Source organism: Oryza glaberrima, chromosome 4 (genome assembly GCF_000147395.1).
Source record: "Oryza glaberrima chromosome 4, OglaRS2, whole genome shotgun sequence".
NCBI lineage: Eukaryota > Viridiplantae > Streptophyta > Magnoliopsida > Poales > Poaceae > Oryza > Oryza glaberrima.
The window spans coordinates 16,574,364-16,594,695 of record NC_068329.1 but is presented as its reverse complement, the minus strand read 5'-3'; the positions used below and the strand labels follow the sequence as shown (position 1 = coordinate 16,594,695).

General features: G+C 41.1%; 2 protein-coding genes across 6 annotated transcripts in view; both read left to right on the top strand.

Moving 5' to 3' along the window:
• The first annotated feature begins 2,055 nt into the window (after nt 1-2,055).
• LOC127770417 (zinc finger CCCH domain-containing protein 27) overlaps nt 2,056-20,332 on the top strand; it is a 28,088-nt gene continuing 9,811 nt past the window's right edge. The window contains exons 1-11 of one of the 5 annotated variants that reach the window (XM_052296132.1): nt 2,056-2,264; nt 14,444-14,521; nt 14,620-14,681; nt 14,801-14,870; nt 14,981-15,023; nt 15,773-15,847; nt 16,060-16,103; nt 16,182-16,245; nt 16,324-16,412; nt 16,585-16,854; nt 16,941-17,765. In XM_052296132.1, coding sequence (XP_052152092.1) covers nt 14,465-14,521; nt 14,620-14,681; nt 14,801-14,870; nt 14,981-15,023; nt 15,773-15,847; nt 16,060-16,103; nt 16,182-16,245; nt 16,324-16,412; nt 16,585-16,854; nt 16,941-17,096 — 930 coding nt within the window. In that variant the 5' untranslated portion in view covers nt 2,056-2,264; nt 14,444-14,464 and the 3' untranslated portion in view covers nt 17,097-17,765. Of the gene's footprint in view, nt 2,265-12,214; nt 12,420-14,443; nt 14,522-14,619; nt 14,682-14,753; nt 14,871-14,980; nt 15,024-15,772; nt 15,848-16,059; nt 16,104-16,181; nt 16,246-16,323; nt 16,413-16,584; nt 16,855-16,940; nt 17,766-20,332 lie in introns of those variants that run through there. The other 4 variants (XM_052296133.1, XM_052296130.1, XM_052296129.1 and 1 more) reach the window with 4 other exon arrangements.
• LOC127770419 (uncharacterized) lies at nt 4,290-7,610 on the top strand. Its single transcript, XM_052296136.1, has 10 exons — nt 4,290-4,366; nt 4,465-4,526; nt 4,599-4,715; nt 4,826-4,868; nt 5,618-5,692; nt 5,905-5,948; nt 6,027-6,090; nt 6,169-6,257; nt 6,430-6,699; nt 6,786-7,610. The coding sequence occupies exons 3-10, from the start codon at nt 4,695-4,697 to the stop codon at nt 6,939-6,941; spliced, it is 762 nt and encodes a 253-aa protein (XP_052152096.1). The 5' UTR covers nt 4,290-4,366; nt 4,465-4,526; nt 4,599-4,694; the 3' UTR covers nt 6,942-7,610.

Genomic DNA, 20,332 nt, shown 5'->3' with positions numbered 1-20,332 from the left:
TGTATCGCGATTATTATCTTAACCAATAAAATAAATATAATCAACGTATTATGCGCCAAGAATTTGAAAATGGTGTCTACATCCAATAACATTCTAAGAAAATCACAAGAAAGCTGGTTTTCATTTAACATAACCCTAAAAGTTTTTCTTTCCATTCGTCATCCATGTATATATTAAAAACAATGAAAATAGTACTCCACTTCACACATCACCCATCTTCTTTTCTCTCCTCTTCTTCCCCACGGCAATTGTTTCTCTGTTTTTATCTTGATACCGATCCCTCTCTACTTTCTGTTACCAAACTGATTGCTCATCAAGGCTTAAAGGTATTCTAAAGTGCGGTTTGAAACAACTGATTAGCCGCAAGCCAAAAAAAAACATAATTAGCATATGATTGCTTTAGTGTTAGTTATTAAAAACTTATAAATAGATTTATTTGACTTTTTTTAAGCAACTTATGTATACAAAGTTTCTACATGTAACATGTATAACGTTTTGCAGTCTAAGAAACGTTTAACAAAAAGAGAGCAAGTAGCCAAGCTAAGAAACGTTTAACAAAAAGAGAGCAAGTAGCCAAGCCAGAACACAGTTTAGAACGCGTCCTAGCCTCCTAGACCTCCTTTATCGATGCCATGCTATTGAGTTGTATTATTTTTGTCGGTCATTTTCACAAAAATGTGACAATAGCGCCTTATTTTGTTATCTAAAAACAACAACTTTGTTTGTAACATGTTTTGAAGTATGGGCCCACCCATATATGAGCTTGACCTATCACACTGAGCTTATTACCGGTAAAGTTATAGTTTACATAAAAATATCGATTATTATTACATGATATATATGTTATAACTCTATATATGGTTAAAGTTGCATGGATAAAATAATTTTTTAATAAACATACACAACTTCACAAAATTTATCTTTCATTTATTATAGTTTGGAACCATCTTTAGAAAGAGAAAATGGATAACCAAAATACACCACCCCTCACCTCTACTCCCCATTCTGTTTTCGCGAAGGAAACCCTCACCTCAACTCTCCTCCATCTTTCCCTTCTCTCTTTACGACAGAGACGCCAAGCCTTCACTCCTGCACCGGCGTGACCACTGACAAAGAGGGCACGGTGTGGGGCGGACTCCTCTCCTCCCCAACCACGTAGACCTCGCCTTCTGTTCCCCGTGGCATTCTTCCCTCCGCTCCAGCCAGTGGAGCATCTCGGTTCAAATCGAATTAAAGGTATCATCCGTCCTTCTCTTGGGGCCCTCCCTCTTTCATTTGCATCAACTCATGGGCCAACACAACGTGGATTTGAGCTAGCAATATTAGTATCGAAAATAGAAAAAAAATGGAATAACAAGAAGAAGGTGGAATGGTAGAAAAATTATGTGACATTTTTAGTTTTACCTTGCACCGTGGTAAAGAACAATTTATATTAAAATTTAAATTTTAAATAATAATATTATTATTTTTTATAAATAGGAGCATATCATACACAACAGATGTGAGTAATTTCTTCACTTATATGTGTAGTTAGTGAATAACCTCCTCTCTTTCTCAGCTTCACTCAAAATCCTTTAAGCATGGCACGTTCAGCTGACAAACGTCTTGGTCTGAATCAATTAGAGAAACGGTCCAATTAGATTATTTTCAATGGTCGTCAATTTATATGGTAACTGATATTTATCGGGACCAGGGTTTACCAAATCGTTTGGGGTGGGGTTAAAGTTATACCACGGTTTGGCAGTTATCACGGTAGCCACACGGTTAACGCGAGGTATATCGTGGTTTCAAAAACTAGAAAAGTCACCGCGCGTGATAACCACACGATAACCGCACGGTTTTGTAAACCACATTTTTCAAGAAAAAAATCAAATATTTTAAATTCCATATATTTATACTATAAATTTGAAACATTGGAACATAAGCTTTCAATGCTCGAAACTAGGGAAAACAATTAATTATCTATTTGATAAAAAAAATATTTAGTTTAAAAGGACAAAAAGGCTAAAAGGCTAATATCAATTTCTCATATTTCTCAGGTATCCTGCGTAAGCGCAATTGTGCAAATCATCGGAAATCATCGTGCGGGGGTGCTGCGGGCGGTTGCGTCGAGCCGATATTTCCCCCCCTCCGCTCGCCCTCGACTCCGACTCCGACTCCGACTCCTCGCGAGTTCGCCCGCCGCCGCCGCCGCCGCCGCCGCTCGCCGCCGCCGATCCCCCATCCATCCCGCGACCGAGCAGGGTTGCCTCCGCCGCGTCCCGGTGAGCATCGCACATCCTCTTTTTCTCATCCCTCTCTCTCTACCCTTTTTTTCTTCTTATTTTGGGCTCGAATTCGTGTTAACCCTAGCTTCCGTTCTAGAGAAATTTGGGTTCGACTGAACCCCCTATGCCCCCATGTTAGATCCGCCATGGCTTGCCATGGCCCCTCCCATGAGAGGGAGGGAGGTCCGCCTCTGATGAGCTTAGGGTTCACCGGGTGCCACACCCGTTAGGGCCCTCTCTGCCCCCCGTGTGGTTCTAGAGCTTATTTACTGTCATCGATGATTGCGGGAATGCCTGAGTTAGAGAGGGTTTTCCATTCCCGTTCTGTCAATGTGGGTCGCCTTGGGGCTAACTAGGTCAGCGGTGTAGAGGAGATGTGAGAGGTCCGTAGTGAGAGGCACATCGGAACGCTGTTTAGCTGTTTCGATGAAACGTGTTTTGGGTATGAGGGTTTGATCGTTGGCGCACTACCCGTCTTTGTGGAATATGGGGGCCTGAAAAACCAAGTCGACATATTTTGAGATCAACGAAGTTATCATATGCGCCTTATCGTTGATGGGCGCGTCGCCTATCAAAGGCACACATGCACGTTACCTTATGAGAATCTCCGAAAAACTGAGTCGACATATTTTAAGATCAGCGAAGTTATCATGTGCGCCTTACCGTCGACGGACGCGTCGCCTATAACCGAAAGAAATAATTAGCCGTAAATACGATCAGCCATCCGTGTCCATTCTAATCGCCTTGATTTCAAGAGGCAAACGAGTGGGCCGGGCCGGGCCTAGCAGCCAGTGAGGTTTCTCTCTAGCTAGGGTTTATGCCCGTACTAGTGTTTGTTTGCGGCGATCAGGCTCTACTTTTTCTCGTCGTTGTCTTCCTTCTCCCCGGCCTCCATCGCCGCCGCGCGCTTCCCTCCCACCGCCGCCACCGCCGCCGGTTCTTCCTTGCTGGTCTCCTCTCCCCCGGCGCGCTCCGTGACCCCCTGCCCTTGGCTGGTTGGCCCGGTGCCCCTGTTGGTCGCACTGTAGCGCCCGCGCGCGGCGCGCCCCCACCGCCTTTGGCAAGCTACCTCGCCGAATAGTTCTGATTCGATTCAATCGATTGCCAGAGGTAAGCCATTCAATCCTCGCTTTCCAATTTGTTGAATGTGAAGATTGAATCGCACATTTGTTAGATCGTTGCCTGTTGAACTGCTTATGTGGTCCAATATAAGAGAAAATTTGAACCCAAGTTGTTGTCTTTTTTGTAGACTGGACAAGTATACACCAAATTTTAACTCGAGAGAGCTGTACTTTGTTTATTGTAGTGAATGGCTGCCTAATTTTGTGCATTAACCATGGTGTAATGTAATAGCGTGATGTTGATGGATTCGTGGATATATACTTAATCTCTAGATTGTAGTGCATATATTTTTCACAAAGTATCACAATAATGACTCAATAAGTAGCACTGAAATACCATATTGTGTATTATTTTTTTTTAATCTGAAACATGAAGAGGAAAAATGATCCCGCTATTTTTAGAAAAAAAAAAGGCACTTAAATACCATGTTGTAAGATTTTTTTTATCATATTTGATATGCTGAACGATTGTCAATCAGTAGTTTAGTACTTCCATATGTTAAACACATTAAATTTATGGCCAATTCTGCTTATATCAGTTATACATTATACAACTATTAGTTAGAACTATATGAAATTATAGATATCAAATGTTAGGCTTTGGGTTGAATTTTGTTTTACCTCTTCCTATTTCGAATACCCAACCTTAAAATCCTAGGCCCGCTATCGTCTATTGGGCGTGGCACGGATTTGGGGATCCATTGGGCACGAATTTGGGGATCCATTGGGACCTGCATTGGTTTCATGGCCCTCTCCGATTAGACCCTCCGATTGGGCCTCCAATTATCTCGTTTCTGCGATGAACTGTGCGATCTGCAGGGGAAGTTCATTCAATAATCAATAGAGATCATCATATCGTGTAATGTAATGTAAAGCTAAGCGAGTTTTTTTTTTCCGCAGGATTTGTGCTTCTTTTCTTGTATGATGGATAGCAAGGGCAAAGTGAAGAAGGAAACAGATGGCCTCCCTCCTCGCAAGGTTTGTTAAAAATCCTCCCTTATATTTCCTGATTGGTGTGGCCTAATTGGTTCTTACCGTAATCTTTAATATATTTTTTTCCTTTTGTGCTACGCAAGGGAGGGCTTAAATTTGCACCCAAGGTTCGTCCTAAGAAAGCTCCAAAGATCGTCCCGAAAACGTATGTGATACGCTCCATATTTTCTTCCATAATGCTCTGATATGTTTCATGGGAGATTATCTATTACAATAGGTTATGTGCTGTCGAATGAGAGAGAGAGAGTTTGTGTAATTCAACAGGGAGCCGGCTGAGGAAAGCAAGGATGAAACCGTAGATAAAGAGCTGTTGATGAAGCTTAAGACATCGCAGGTGTTTATTTCTCATCTTTTTTGTCATTTAATACTGTACATCAAATATTTCTTGTTAATTAAGTCTTGTTTGATGTTTGTGAAATCTTGAATTACTTTGCCGATTTGCAGAGCACAGATCCCTTTGTGAGAAAATTTAAGACTGAGAAAAAGGGTAAGACTAGTTAATTGCTGTTCCTTTCCGTCCTTTCCAATTTATTCATGATCATCTGGTAAATGTGTAATCTTGTATTATTCGAGCATGACCAGTGTCTATTTTCCCCCTGTTGTTATCGGTTTATCAGTTAACTTGTCTTGCCAAATATGCATGTCCTCAGAGGTTTTAAATTTTCAACCTGCAACTGCAATCTATGTAGTTAAGAATAGTGAAGGCTGTGAATTGAGCATGCATGACTGATTTTTCATTGCTCAATGGAATTTTCCTGATTCAGCTGGCCACATGAGTGTTTGTACTTGTATGACCAATCTTAATCTACTAGGCAATGCATATCCTTTTTTTTTTTCAAAAAGAAAAGAAAAGAACTTGTACACCGACCCTTGAACTATATCTGCTGCACAATTGCAAGTGGTTTCTTAGTTGGTCAAGTACAAGTGTGTGGTCCGGTTGTATCAGAGGATGAAAATTTGTTGCAAGCAAAACACTGGTCTGTTAGAAGAGTATGATTTGATTTTCATCCTATTCTAAGCAGTATAATTGAATGCTTCATGCATTGGAATGCTCTGAGAAATGTTATGCGCAAAGGATGCATCAAAATAGCATTTCACTGATTCATTCCATGCCTAATCATTATTTTGTGTAGTAAAAGGTGGCATTAATGTACAGAGTATTTCTGATGATGTTGGCCTTCTCTCTTGATTTACATGCTTACTTGCTACTGATGTCGTGCTTTGTTGTCATCGTAGAAATGCGTACTCAAGTTGCATTTGGACAGGGGAACTCGTCGTATGCAAGATCATTTCCCATGCAAAGTTCAGCGGGTATTAAGATATTATCTGTGTCCAATGTTTTATCTTTAGCTGAACCATCCACTTGGTAGTCAAGTGTATATTGACTTTACTGTATATATCATCAAAACTGGATAGTATTGCAAGCGTTGCTTGTCTTTTGTAAGGACACATAATCTTTATTACTTATTCAGCTGTATGGATTAGTTTGGATATTGACAAGCTTTGTTTACATGCATATTCAGATGGATCAGCTTCAAAATTACCAAAAGAATATGTTGAACCATGGGTGAGTAAATAAAGATATCAAGTTCACTTATGTGGGATTCCTTCTTTCCACTCCTTAATTACTTGATTTCTTTCACAGGACTATACCCACAGTGACTATCCTGTTACTCTCCCACTGAGGAGACCCTACTCTGGAGATCCTGGTATCTTGTTGGTCCTTCCAGACTAGGTAGAATCATTTTCTTCAACCAAACCTTATGTCTCTTCTGTTCATAATCCAGAAATTCTTAATGAAGAGGAGTTTGGAGAGTCTTCTGCCACCGGAGCCCAAGATGGTGAATTAACCACAGCAGAAGAACTTGGACTAATGGTGTGTCCTGGTGTTTAAGTTCAATGTTTCATTTCTGGTAACTGGAGTGTAGCTTAAAAGCAAATAGAATTGTACTCTGTGTAGCATATGCATCCTAGCCTTTTAACTTTTAGACCTGTTGAAGTGGCGAAGGCAAGTCCGTTTTGCTGATTGATGTATTGACATTTGACAGCATCGGTCAGACAAAGCACAGTTGCTTTTCTTCCAGATGCCTGCATCTCTTCCATTACCAAAGCAGCCAGACTCAGTCGCAGAGACAGATAAAGGCGATGGGGTGGATGCTGAACCTACAAGCACAACCTCTAAGGAGATGCATGCAGGAACAAGGCCACCAAAAGTCCTTGGCTCTAAGCTCAAAGACCTTCCAGGAGGTTTCATGGGGAAGATACTTGTATATAGGAGCGGTAAAGTGAAGATGAAGATCGGAGATTCACTCTTTGATGTGAGTATGAAAACTCTATGCCCCAGCATTCTATCTTTATGTTTTCCATGGCCCCATGCTATATCAAAACTGAAACAACCGTGCAGGTCTCTCCGGGTTCAAATTGCATGTTTGTCCAGGAGGTTGCGGCAATTAACGCCAGAGAAAAGCACTGCTGCACCTTGGGAGAGATCAGCAAGCGCGCGATCATAACCCCGGACATCGAGCATCTACTGGATTCTTTCGACAAGATGGAAGCGTAAGCCCATGCCTTAATGTGCAAAAGTCATGGCCATATGAACCATCTCATGGGAATTTTGTTTGCTCCTCATCCATGAGTTTTCTTTACTTGCGCTTGGGCTTCTTTAGACCAAAAAAACGCCAGTTTTATCAAGATGGCAATTTTGAGTTTTCGCGGGAATATATCAAACGGTGGAGAATCAGTCAGCCAGCAAGTCACAAAATGTCAAAGTGAACTGCTGAGCGATTTTGTGTCCTCTACTCATCTATAGCAGTCAAATTTTGTCATCGATACCCATTAGATATGCAGCACATGAAAGTCCGATGATGATTTGAAGCAAATTAATTTGTGATGCCTTTTCATTATCTTTGTCTGGTCGTCAAATTGGAAAGGTATGCTCTTAGGTATATACCCCTACAGATACAGCAGCAGCTAGCGAAATCGTAATATCAGTGGGGCCAAAGGAAAGGATCTGTCGATCTGAGCAGTTTGTTTATCTGTGACAATGAATTACAGTGTTGGAGCATCGCTGTCTAGCACGTCAAATATTTGTAATACTGATAAAAAAGCAAGAGTTTGAATTTTGGCCACTAAGTACACGGATGATACCAAGAATAGAACTATCATGTGTTTATCATGGCTTATATATAAAGTTGACTCTATTAGTCATTTCTACAAAATTAATATACAATGCTGTGTGCAATGTACTATGCAGTTGCCACCCACTTGGCAAGTTGGATATTTACTGCTATCTTTCTCATCTCCAATTAAGTCGAGGATTGACCAACAATAGTTTTGGGATTTATCTAATTATGTTTTATATAAACGATATAAAAATTAGATTTGTAATCATAAGTAATTTACTAATTAAAGACAAATTTGTTCTTGTAAGCAGTCTCTCATCCCATCCCAGAAGCGAAAACTTAAATAAACAAGCTAATTATCTATCAAAGTTTAGAGAACCCAAACTACTAGTCCTACGAACCAATATTAGTCCTACCAAATACAATCACCCCAAGGGGATCTACACGACGATCTAAGGCTTTCACAAGGATTGGCGATCCACCAAGGAGGCAATCATATCTCTCACTGTCACCGTCAAACAGCGACAAACCTACTTCGGCGGTGGTGAGAGAACCTCCATGAATTGTGGCTCATTGTGTTGTCGTCATTCATGCTCTCGTGGATTGGCTCCTCTCGTCGTCGTCCCTCAGTGGTAGTGAGATCTCAGTAGCGGTCGACGATGGACCGTTATTGGTGGTGTACAAGGTCGGGATAAGGATTCGGGCATGGTTGTGCTACGTCCATCAGTGTCATCAGCGGTTCTTCGCGTTGCACGACTAGGTTCTAGCCATCGGCTCATTGTGGTCGCCATCCTTAATCTTGGTTGTGACCTTCGTGAGTGCGGCCAACACCGACAAGAACGTTGGCAAGATATGTCGTCTTTAGCGCTAGTTTCCTCGTCAGATCGGCTTTGATAGCCATGGTAGTGGCAAGATCTGGTTGCGCAATTGGTTTGCAAATCAATTACTCTACAATCATATCTTTCGCTCTGGCTTGACATCAAATTGCTGGCGGTGATGTGCCCAATATTTGTCCAGCACCATGACCGGGTGCTGATTTTGGCGACTTTGTTTTCAAGTCTGAGGAGGAATATGTTTAGCAGTATGTTTTTTATGATGGTATTATCTCTGTCTTTAGAGTGTTTAAGTTAGTTTTCTTGTTATCCATCAAGATAATTTCCATTATCTTAAAAAAGCCCTGCAAAGTACAAACCACACTACAGTGGAATCTACTTCCTTCCTTTTATGGGTGGGAATTTTTTAATATATTTTCTCTATATAATTATAACCACAATAAGCTACACGTTTAACCACCTCATCAAAACTATTTATGCGGTACTACTTGTTAGGTAAAAGTACCTTCACATCCCTACCAATTAAAATAACGCCATTAATCTCTTCTCCACCCATATAAAGATTACTCAATTTAGCAAACAATAGGACACTAATGTCATCATATTTGGATAGCGTTACATGTTCAATTTTATATGCATATGCAAATAAAAAAATTAGATGTATATATGATTATAACCACGAGCAGCCACCGCGTTTAGCTATCTCATCAAAATTGTTTCTATTACTAGATTGACAAGTCTCCACGGTATTACTCTATAGATAAAAGCTCCCCTCCCCCCTCCCACTCCCACCAATAAAACAACACCATTAATCATTCCCCATCCATTTAAAGACTACTTAATCTGGCGGTTAATCGGACGCTAACAATATCATTAATTTTAGCCAAGGTAACTCTTTCAATTGTATATGCATATGCTAGTGAAAAATGATTATGTCTATACACGAAGAAACATGTTTTGTTTTCCTTTGACAATGCCTGTACTTAACAGTAATCAACATGCCGAGCAAGGAAGCATTTAATTTGCCTGTGTTATATTCATACATATTCCTGCATCAACGTGCAGGGTATCAAATAATTATCTTTAAGGTTGCAAGTGAAATTATCCACCACGTCATCCGATGAAAAGGGCCCACTTCCACTTTTCTGTGTGCCCTGGTCCCATATTACTAGGACACATGAGTCGATTGGCGCGCCGCATTACTCCTTTTGCTGACCGCTCAACTACCTCATCCCCTTCCCACCACCACTATTAGGATCCATTTCTTTTTTCCCTGCCAACAAACTATAATAAATTGATAACAAAACCAAAACATTTCTAACTATATAAAATTACAACCCCATTATTCCGCGTTCATTATATGTGGCACCAGCGAAGTGAGCATAGCTCAACTGGCTAGATTCCTTGTGGTGGAACCAGCCCACCCGGGTTCAAATCCTAGATTTGACACGGGTGCTTGCATTTACGGCTAATTATTCTTTCAGTGGTAGGCGACGTACCCGTCGACAGCGAGGCGCCTGTGGTGACTTCGTCAATCTCAAGATATGCCGGCCCAGTCTTCCGGAGGTGCTCATAGGGGTAGGGTGTGCGTGTGAGGCGCCTGTGGTGACTTCGTCAATCTCAAGATATGCCGGCCCAGTCTTCCGGAGGTGCTCATAGGGGTAGGGTGTGAGTGTGCGCACGTTGTGAGCGCCTGCGTTTGTACTGTGTTTCTCAAAAAAAAATTATATGTGGCACCAAAGGCGGTAACTGTAGGAAAATAGAAATAGCCTATATCAACTAAAAGAGTGCAATAAACACAAAAAAGAATGCATCAACATGTATCGCGATTATTATCTTAACCAATAAAATAAATATAATCAACGTATTATGCGCCAAGAATTTGAAAATGGTGTCTACATCCAATAACATTCTAAGAAAATCACAAGAAAGCTGGTTTTCATTTAACATAACCCTAAAAGTTTTTCTTTCCATTCGTCATCCATGTATATATTAAAAACAATGAAAATAGTACTCCACTTCACACATCACCCATCTTCTTTTCTCTCCTCTTCTTCCCCACGGCAATTGTTTCTCTGTTTTTATCTTGATACCGATCCCTCTCTACTTTCTGTTACCAAACTGATTGCTCATCAAGGCTTAAAGGTATTCTAAAGTGCGGTTTGAAACAACTGATTAGCCGCAAGCCAAAAAAAAACATAATTAGCATATGATTGCTTTAGTGTTAGTTATTAAAAACTTATAAATAGATTTATTTGACTTTTTTTAAGCAACTTATGTATACAAAGTTTCTACATGTAACATGTATAACGTTTTGCAGTCTAAGAAACGTTTAACAAAAAGAGAGCAAGTAGCCAAGCTAAGAAACGTTTAACAAAAAGAGAGCAAGTAGCCAAGCCAGAACACAGTTTAGAACGCGTCCTAGCCTCCTAGACCTCCTTTATCGATGCCATGCTATTGAGTTGTATTATTTTTGTCGGTCATTTTCACAAAAATGTGACAATAGCGCCTTATTTTGTTATCTAAAAACAACAACTTTGTTTGTAACATGTTTTGAAGTATGGGCCCACCCATATATGAGCTTGACCTATCACACTGAGCTTATTACCGGTAAAGTTATAGTTTACATAAAAATATCGATTATTATTACATGATATATATGTTATAACTCTATATATGGTTAAAGTTGCATGGATAAAATAATTTTTTAATAAACATACACAACTTCACAAAATTTATCTTTCATTTATTATAGTTTGGAACCATCTTTAGAAAGAGAAAATGGATAACCAAAATACACCACCCCTCACCTCTACTCCCCATTCTGTTTTCGCGAAGGAAACCCTCACCTCAACTCTCCTCCATCTTTCCCTTCTCTCTTTACGACAGAGACGCCAAGCCTTCACTCCTGCACCGGCGTGACCACTGACAAAGAGGGCACGGTGTGGGGCGGACTCCTCTCCTCCCCAACCACGTAGACCTCGCCTTCTGTTCCCCGTGGCATTCTTCCCTCCGCTCCAGCCAGTGGAGCATCTCGGTTCAAATCGAATTAAAGGTATCATCCGTCCTTCTCTTGGGGCCCTCCCTCTTTCATTTGCATCAACTCATGGGCCAACACAACGTGGATTTGAGCTAGCAATATTAGTATCGAAAATAGAAAAAAAATGGAATAACAAGAAGAAGGTGGAATGGTAGAAAAATTATGTGACATTTTTAGTTTTACCTTGCACCGTGGTAAAGAACAATTTATATTAAAATTTAAATTTTAAATAATAATATTATTATTTTTTATAAATAGGAGCATATCATACACAACAGATGTGAGTAATTTCTTCACTTATATGTGTAGTTAGTGAATAACCTCCTCTCTTTCTCAGCTTCACTCAAAATCCTTTAAGCATGGCACGTTCAGCTGACAAACGTCTTGGTCTGAATCAATTAGAGAAACGGTCCAATTAGATTATTTTCAATGGTCGTCAATTTATATGGTAACTGATATTTATCGGGACCAGGGTTTACCAAATCGTTTGGGGTGGGGTTAAAGTTATACCACGGTTTGGCAGTTATCACGGTAGCCACACGGTTAACGCGAGGTATATCGTGGTTTCAAAAACTAGAAAAGTCACCGCGCGTGATAACCACACGATAACCGCACGGTTTTGTAAACCACATTTTTCAAGAAAAAAATCAAATATTTTAAATTCCATATATTTATACTATAAATTTGAAACATTGGAACATAAGCTTTCAATGCTCGAAACTAGGGAAAACAATTAATTATCTATTTGATAAAAAAAATATTTAGTTTAAAAGGACAAAAAGGCTAAAAGGCTAATATCAATTTCTCATATTTCTCAGGTATCCTGCGTAAGCGCAATTGTGCAAATCATCGGAAATCATCGTGCGGGGGTGCTGCGGGCGGTTGCGTCGAGCCGATATTTCCCCCCCTCCGCTCGCCCTCGACTCCGACTCCGACTCCGACTCCTCGCGAGTTCGCCCGCCGCCGCCGCCGCCGCCGCCGCTCGCCGCCGCCGATCCCCCATCCATCCCGCGACCGAGCAGGGTTGCCTCCGCCGCGTCCCGGTGAGCATCGCACATCCTCTTTTTCTCATCCCTCTCTCTCTACCCTTTTTTTCTTCTTATTTTGGGCTCGAATTCGTGTTAACCCTAGCTTCCGTTCTAGAGAAATTTGGGTTCGACTGAACCCCCTATGCCCCCATGTTAGATCCGCCATGGCTTGCCATGGCCCCTCCCATGAGAGGGAGGGAGGTCCGCCTCTGATGAGCTTAGGGTTCACCGGGTGCCACACCCGTTAGGGCCCTCTCTGCCCCCCGTGTGGTTCTAGAGCTTATTTACTGTCATCGATGATTGCGGGAATGCCTGAGTTAGAGAGGGTTTTCCATTCCCGTTCTGTCAATGTGGGTCGCCTTGGGGCTAACTAGGTCAGCGGTGTAGAGGAGATGTGAGAGGTCCGTAGTGAGAGGCACATCGGAACGCTGTTTAGCTGTTTCGATGAAACGTGTTTTGGGTATGAGGGTTTGATCGTTGGCGCACTACCCGTCTTTGTGGAATATGGGGGCCTGAAAAACCAAGTCGACATATTTTGAGATCAACGAAGTTATCATATGCGCCTTATCGTTGATGGGCGCGTCGCCTATCAAAGGCACACATGCACGTTACCTTATGAGAATCTCCGAAAAACTGAGTCGACATATTTTAAGATCAGCGAAGTTATCATGTGCGCCTTACCGTCGACGGACGCGTCGCCTATAACCGAAAGAAATAATTAGCCGTAAATACGATCAGCCATCCGTGTCCATTCTAATCGCCTTGATTTCAAGAGGCAAACGAGTGGGCCGGGCCGGGCCTAGCAGCCAGTGAGGTTTCTCTCTAGCTAGGGTTTATGCCCGTACTAGTGTTTGTTTGCGGCGATCAGGCTCTACTTTTTCTCGTCGTTGTCTTCCTTCTCCCCGGCCTCCATCGCCGCCGCGCGCTTCCCTCCCACCGCCGCCACCGCCGCCGGTTCTTCCTTGCTGGTCTCCTCTCCCCCGGCGCGCTCCGTGACCCCCTGCCCTTGGCTGGTTGGCCCGGTGCCCCTGTTGGTCGCACTGTAGCGCCCGCGCGCGGCGCGCCCCCACCGCCTTTGGCAAGCTACCTCGCCGAATAGTTCTGATTCGATTCAATCGATTGCCAGAGGTAAGCCATTCAATCCTCGCTTTCCAATTTGTTGAATGTGAAGATTGAATCGCACATTTGTTAGATCGTTGCCTGTTGAACTGCTTATGTGGTCCAATATAAGAGAAAATTTGAACCCAAGTTGTTGTCTTTTTTGTAGACTGGACAAGTATACACCAAATTTTAACTCGAGAGAGCTGTACTTTGTTTATTGTAGTGAATGGCTGCCTAATTTTGTGCATTAACCATGGTGTAATGTAATAGCGTGATGTTGATGGATTCGTGGATATATACTTAATCTCTAGATTGTAGTGCATATATTTTTCACAAAGTATCACAATAATGACTCAATAAGTAGCACTGAAATACCATATTGTGTATTATTTTTTTTTAATCTGAAACATGAAGAGGAAAAATGATCCCGCTATTTTTAGAAAAAAAAAAGGCACTTAAATACCATGTTGTAAGATTTTTTTTATCATATTTGATATGCTGAACGATTGTCAATCAGTAGTTTAGTACTTCCATATGTTAAACACATTAAATTTATGGCCAATTCTGCTTATATCAGTTATACATTATACAACTATTAGTTAGAACTATATGAAATTATAGATATCAAATGTTAGGCTTTGGGTTGAATTTTGTTTTACCTCTTCCTATTTCGAATACCCAACCTTAAAATCCTAGGCCCGCTATCGTCTATTGGGCGTGGCACGGATTTGGGGATCCATTGGGCACGAATTTGGGGATCCATTGGGACCTGCATTGGTTTCATGGCCCTCTCCGATTAGACCCTCCGATTGGGCCTCCAATTATCTCGTTTCTGCGATGAACTGTGCGATCTGCAGGGGAAGTTCATTCAATAATCAATAGAGATCATCATATCGTGTAATGTAATGTAAAGCTAAGCGAGTTTTTTTTTTCCGCAGGATTTGTGCTTCTTTTCTTGTATGATGGATAGCAAGGGCAAAGTGAAGAAGGAAACAGATGGCCTCCCTCCTCGCAAGGTTTGTTAAAAATCCTCCCTTATATTTCCTGATTGGTGTGGCCTAATTGGTTCTTACCGTAATCTTTAATATATTTTTTTCCTTTTGTGCTACGCAAGGGAGGGCTTAAATTTGCACCCAAGGTTCGTCCTAAGAAAGCTCCAAAGATCGTCCCGAAAACGTATGTGATACGCTCCATATTTTCTTCCATAATGCTCTGATATGTTTCATGGGAGATTATCTATTACAATAGGTTATGTGCTGTCGAATGAGAGAGAGAGAGTTTGTGTAATTCAACAGGGAGCCGGCTGAGGAAAGCAAGGATGAAACCGTAGATAAAGAGCTGTTGATGAAGCTTAAGACATCGCAGGTGTTTATTTCTCATCTTTTTTGTCATTTAATACTGTACATCAAATATTTCTTGTTAATTAAGTCTTGTTTGATGTTTGTGAAATCTTGAATTACTTTGCCGATTTGCAGAGCACAGATCCCTTTGTGAGAAAATTTAAGACTGAGAAAAAGGGTAAGACTAGTTAATTGCTGTTCCTTTCCGTCCTTTCCAATTTATTCATGATCATCTGGTAAATGTGTAATCTTGTATTATTCGAGCATGACCAGTGTCTATTTTCCCCCTGTTGTTATCGGTTTATCAGTTAACTTGTCTTGCCAAATATGCATGTCCTCAGAGGTTTTAAATTTTCAACCTGCAACTGCAATCTATGTAGTTAAGAATAGTGAAGGCTGTGAATTGAGCATGCATGACTGATTTTTCATTGCTCAATGGAATTTTCCTGATTCAGCTGGCCACATGAGTGTTTGTACTTGTATGACCAATCTTAATCTACTAGGCAATGCATATCCTTTTTTTTTTTCAAAAAGAAAAGAAAAGAACTTGTACACCGACCCTTGAACTATATCTGCTGCACAATTGCAAGTGGTTTCTTAGTTGGTCAAGTACAAGTGTGTGGTCCGGTTGTATCAGAGGATGAAAATTTGTTGCAAGCAAAACACTGGTCTGTTAGAAGAGTATGATTTGATTTTCATCCTATTCTAAGCAGTATAATTGAATGCTTCATGCATTGGAATGCTCTGAGAAATGTTATGCGCAAAGGATGCATCAAAATAGCATTTCACTGATTCATTCCATGCCTAATCATTATTTTGTGTAGTAAAAGGTGGCATTAATGTACAGAGTATTTCTGATGATGTTGGCCTTCTCTCTTGATTTACATGCTTACTTGCTACTGATGTCGTGCTTTGTTGTCATCGTAGAAATGCGTACTCAAGTTGCATTTGGACAGGGGAACTCGTCGTATGCAAGATCATTTCCCATGCAAAGTTCAGCGGGTATTAAGATATTATCTGTGTCCAATGTTTTATCTTTAGCTGAACCATCCACTTGGTAGTCAAGTGTATATTGACTTTACTGTATATATCATCAAAACTGGATAGTATTGCAAGCGTTGCTTGTCTTTTGTAAGGACACATAATCTTTATTACTTATTCAGCTGTATGGATTAGTTTGGATATTGACAAGCTTTGTTTACATGCATATTCAGATGGATCAGCTTCAAAATTACCAAAAGAATATGTTGAACCATGGGTGAGTAAATAAAGATATCAAGTTCACTTATGTGGGATTCCTTCTTTCCACTCCTTAATTACTTGATTTCTTTCACAGGACTATACCCACAGTGACTATCCTGTTACTCTCCCACTGAGGAGACCCTACTCTGGAGATCCTGGTATCTTGTTGGTCCTTCCAGACTAGGTAGAATCATTTTCTTCAACCAAACCTTATGTCTCTTCTGTTCATAATCCAGAAATTCTTAATGAAGAGGAGTTTGGAGAGTCTTCTGCCACCGGAGCCCAAGATGGTGAATTAACCACAGCAGAAGAACTTGGACTAATGGTGTGTCCTGGTGTTTAAGTTCAATGTTTCATTTCTGGTAACTGGAGTGTAGCTTAAAAGCAAATAGAATTGTACTCTGTGTAGCATATGCATCCTAGCCTTTTAACTTTTAGACCTGTTGAAGTGGCGAAGGCAAGTCCGTTTTGCTGATTGATGTATTGACATTTGACAGCATCGGTCAGACAAAGCACAGTTGCTTTTCTTCCAGATGCCTGCATCTCTTCCATTACCAAAGCAGCCAGACTCAGTCGCAGAGACAGATAAAGGCGATGGGGTGGATGCTGAACCTACAAGCACAACCTCTAAGGAGATGCATGCAGGAACAAGGCCACCAAAAGTCCTTGGCTCTAAGCTCAAAGACCTTCCAGGAGGTTTCATGGGGAAGATACTTGTATATAGGAGCGGTAAAGTGAAGATGAAGATCGGAGATTCACTCTTTGATGTGAGTATGAAAACTCTATGCCCCAGCATTCTATCTTTATGTTTTCCATGGCCCCATGCTATATCAAAACTGAAACAACCGTGCAGGTCTCTCCGGGTTCAAATTGCATGTTTGTCCAGGAGGTTGCGGCAATTAACGCCAGAGAAAAGCACTGCTGCACCTTGGGAGAGATCAGCAAGCGCGCGATCATAACCCCGGACATCGAGCATCTACTGGATTCTTTCGACAAGATGGAAGCGTAAGCCCATGCCTTAATGTGCAAAAGTCATGGCCATATGAACCATCTCATGGGAATTTTGTTTGCTCCTCATCCATGAGTTTTCTTTACTTGCGCTTGGGCTTCTTTAGACCAAAAAAACGCCAGTTTTATCAAGATGGCAATTTTGAGTTTTCGCGGGAATATATCAAACGGTGGAGAATCAGTCAGCCAGCAAGTCACAAAATGTCAAAGTGAACTGCTGAGCGATTTTGTGTCCTCTACTCATCTATAGCAGTCAAATTTTGTCATCGATACCCATTAGATATGCAGCACATGAAAGTCCGATGATGATTTGAAGCAAATTAATTTGTGATGCCTTTTCATTATCTTTGTCTGGTCGTCAAATTGGAAAGGTATGCTCTTAGGTATATACCCCTACAGATACAGCAGCAGCTAGCGAAATCGTAATATCAGTGGGGCCAAAGGAAAGGATCTGTCGATCTGAGCAGTTTGTTTATCTGTGACAATGAATTACAGTGTTGGAGCATCGCTGTCTAGCACGTCAAATATTTGTAATACTGATAAAAAAGCAAGAGTTTGAATTTTGGCCACTAAGTACACGGATGATACCAAGAATAGAACTATCATGTGTTTATCATGGCTTATATATAAAGTTGACTCTATTAGTCATTTCTACAAAATTAATATACAATGCTGTGTGCAATGTACTATGCAGTTGCCACCCACTTGGCAAGTTGGATATTTACTGCTATCTTTCTCATCTCCAATTAAGTCGAGGATTGACCAACAATAGTTTTGGGATTTATCTAATTATGTTTTATATAAACGATATAAAAATTAGATTTGTAATCATAAGTAATTTACTAATTAAAGACAAATTTGTTCTTGTAAGCAGTCTCTCATCCCATCCCAGAAGCGAAAACTTAAATAAACAAGCTAATTATCTATCAAAGTTTAGAGAACCCAAACTACTAGTCCTACGAACCAATATTAGTCCTACCAAATACAATCACCCCAAGGGGATCTACACGACGATCTAAGGCTTTCACAAGGATTGGCGATCCACCAAGGAGGCAATCATATCTCTCACTGTCACCGTCAAACAGCGACAAACCTACTTCGGCGGTGGTGAGAGAACCTCCATGAATTGTGGCTCATTGTGTTGTCGTCATTCATGCTCTCGTGGATTGGCTCCTCTCGTCGTCGTCCCTCAGTGGTAGTGAGATCTCAGTAGCGGTCGACGATGGACCGTTATTGGTGGTGTACAAGGTCGGGATAAGGATTCGGGCATGGTTGTGCTACGTCCATCAGTGTCATCAGCGGTTCTTCGCGTTGCACGACTAGGTTCTAGCCATCGGCTCATTGTGGTCGCCATCCTTAATCTTGGTTGTGACCTTCGTGAGTGCGGCCAACACCGACAAGAACGTTGGCAAGATATGTCGTCTTTAGCGCTAGTTTCCTCGTCAGATCGGCTTTGATAGCCATGGTAGTGGCAAGATCTGGTTGCGCAATTGGTTTGCAAATCAATTACTCTACAATCATATCTTTCGCTCTGGCTTGACATCAAATTGCTGGCGGTGATGTGCCCAATATTTGTCCAGCACCATGACCGGGTGCTGATTTTGGCGACTTTGTTTTCAAGTCTGAGGAGGAATATGTTTAGCAGTATGTTTTTTATGATGGTATTATCTCTGTCTTTAGAGTGTTTAAGTTAGTTTTCTTGTTATCCATCAAGATAATTTCCATTATCTTAAAAAAGCCCTGCAAAGTACAAACCACACTACAGTGGAATCTACTTCCTTCCTTTTATGGGTGGGAATTTTTTAATATATTTTCTCTATATAATTATAACCACAATAAGCTACACGTTTAACCACCTCATCAAAACTATTTATGCGGTACTACTTGTTAGGTAAAAGTACCTTCACATCCCTACCAATTAAAATAACGCCATTAATCTCTTCTCCACCCATATAAAGATTACTCAATTTAGCAAACAATAGGACACTAATGTCATCATATTTGGATAGCGTTACATGTTCAATTTTATATGCATATGCAAATAAAAAAATTAGATGTATATATGATTATAACCACGAGCAGCCACCGCGTTTAGCTATCTCATCAAAATTGTTTCTATTACTAGATTGACAAGTCTCCACGGTATTACTCTATAGATAAAAGCTCCCCTCCCCCCTCCCACTCCCACCAATAAAACAACACCATTAATCATTCCCCATCCATTTAAAGACTACTTAATCTGGCGGTTAATCGGACGCTAACAATATCATTAATTTTAGCCAAGGTAACTCTTTCAATTGTATATGCATATGCTAGTGAAAAATGATTATGTCTATACACGAAGAAACATGTTTTGTTTTCCTTTGACAATGCCTGTACTTAACAGTAATCAACATGCCGAGCAAGGAAGCATTTAATTTGCCTGTGTTATATTCATACATATTCCTGCATCAACGTGCAGGGTATCAAATAATTATCTTTAAGGTTGCAAGTGAAATTATCCACCACGTCATCCGATGAAAAGGGCCCACTTCCACTTTTCTGTGTGCCCTGGTCCCATATTACTAGGACACATGAGTCGATTGGCGCGCCGCATTACTCCTTTTGCTGACCGCTCAACTACCTCATCCCCTTCCCACCACCACTATTAGGATCCATTTCTTTTTTCCCTGCCAACAAACTATAATAAATTGATAACAAAACCAAAACATTTCTAACTATATAAAATTACAACCCCATTATTCCGCGTTCATTATATGTGGCACCAGCGAAGTGAGCATAGCTCAACTGGCTAGATTCCTTGTGGTGGAACCAGCCCACCCGGGTTCAAATCCTAGATTTGACACGGGTGCTTGCATTTACGGCTAATTATTCTTTCAGTGGTAGGCGACGTACCCGTCGACAGCGAGGCGCCTGTGGTGACTTCGTCAATCTCAAGATATGCCGGCCCAGTCTTCCGGAGGTGCTCATAGGGGTAGGGTGTGCGTGTGAGGCGCCTGTGGTGACTTCGTCAATCTCAAGATATGCCGGCCCAGTCTTCCGGAGGTGCTCATAGGGGTAGGGTGTGAGTGTGCGCACGTTGTGAGCGCCTGCGTTTGTACTGTGTTTCTCAAAAAAAAATTATATGTGGCACCAAAGGCGGTAACTGTAGGAAAATAGAAATAGCCTATATCAACTAAAAGAGTGCAATAAACACAAAAAAGAATGCATCAACATGTATCGCGATTATTATCTTAA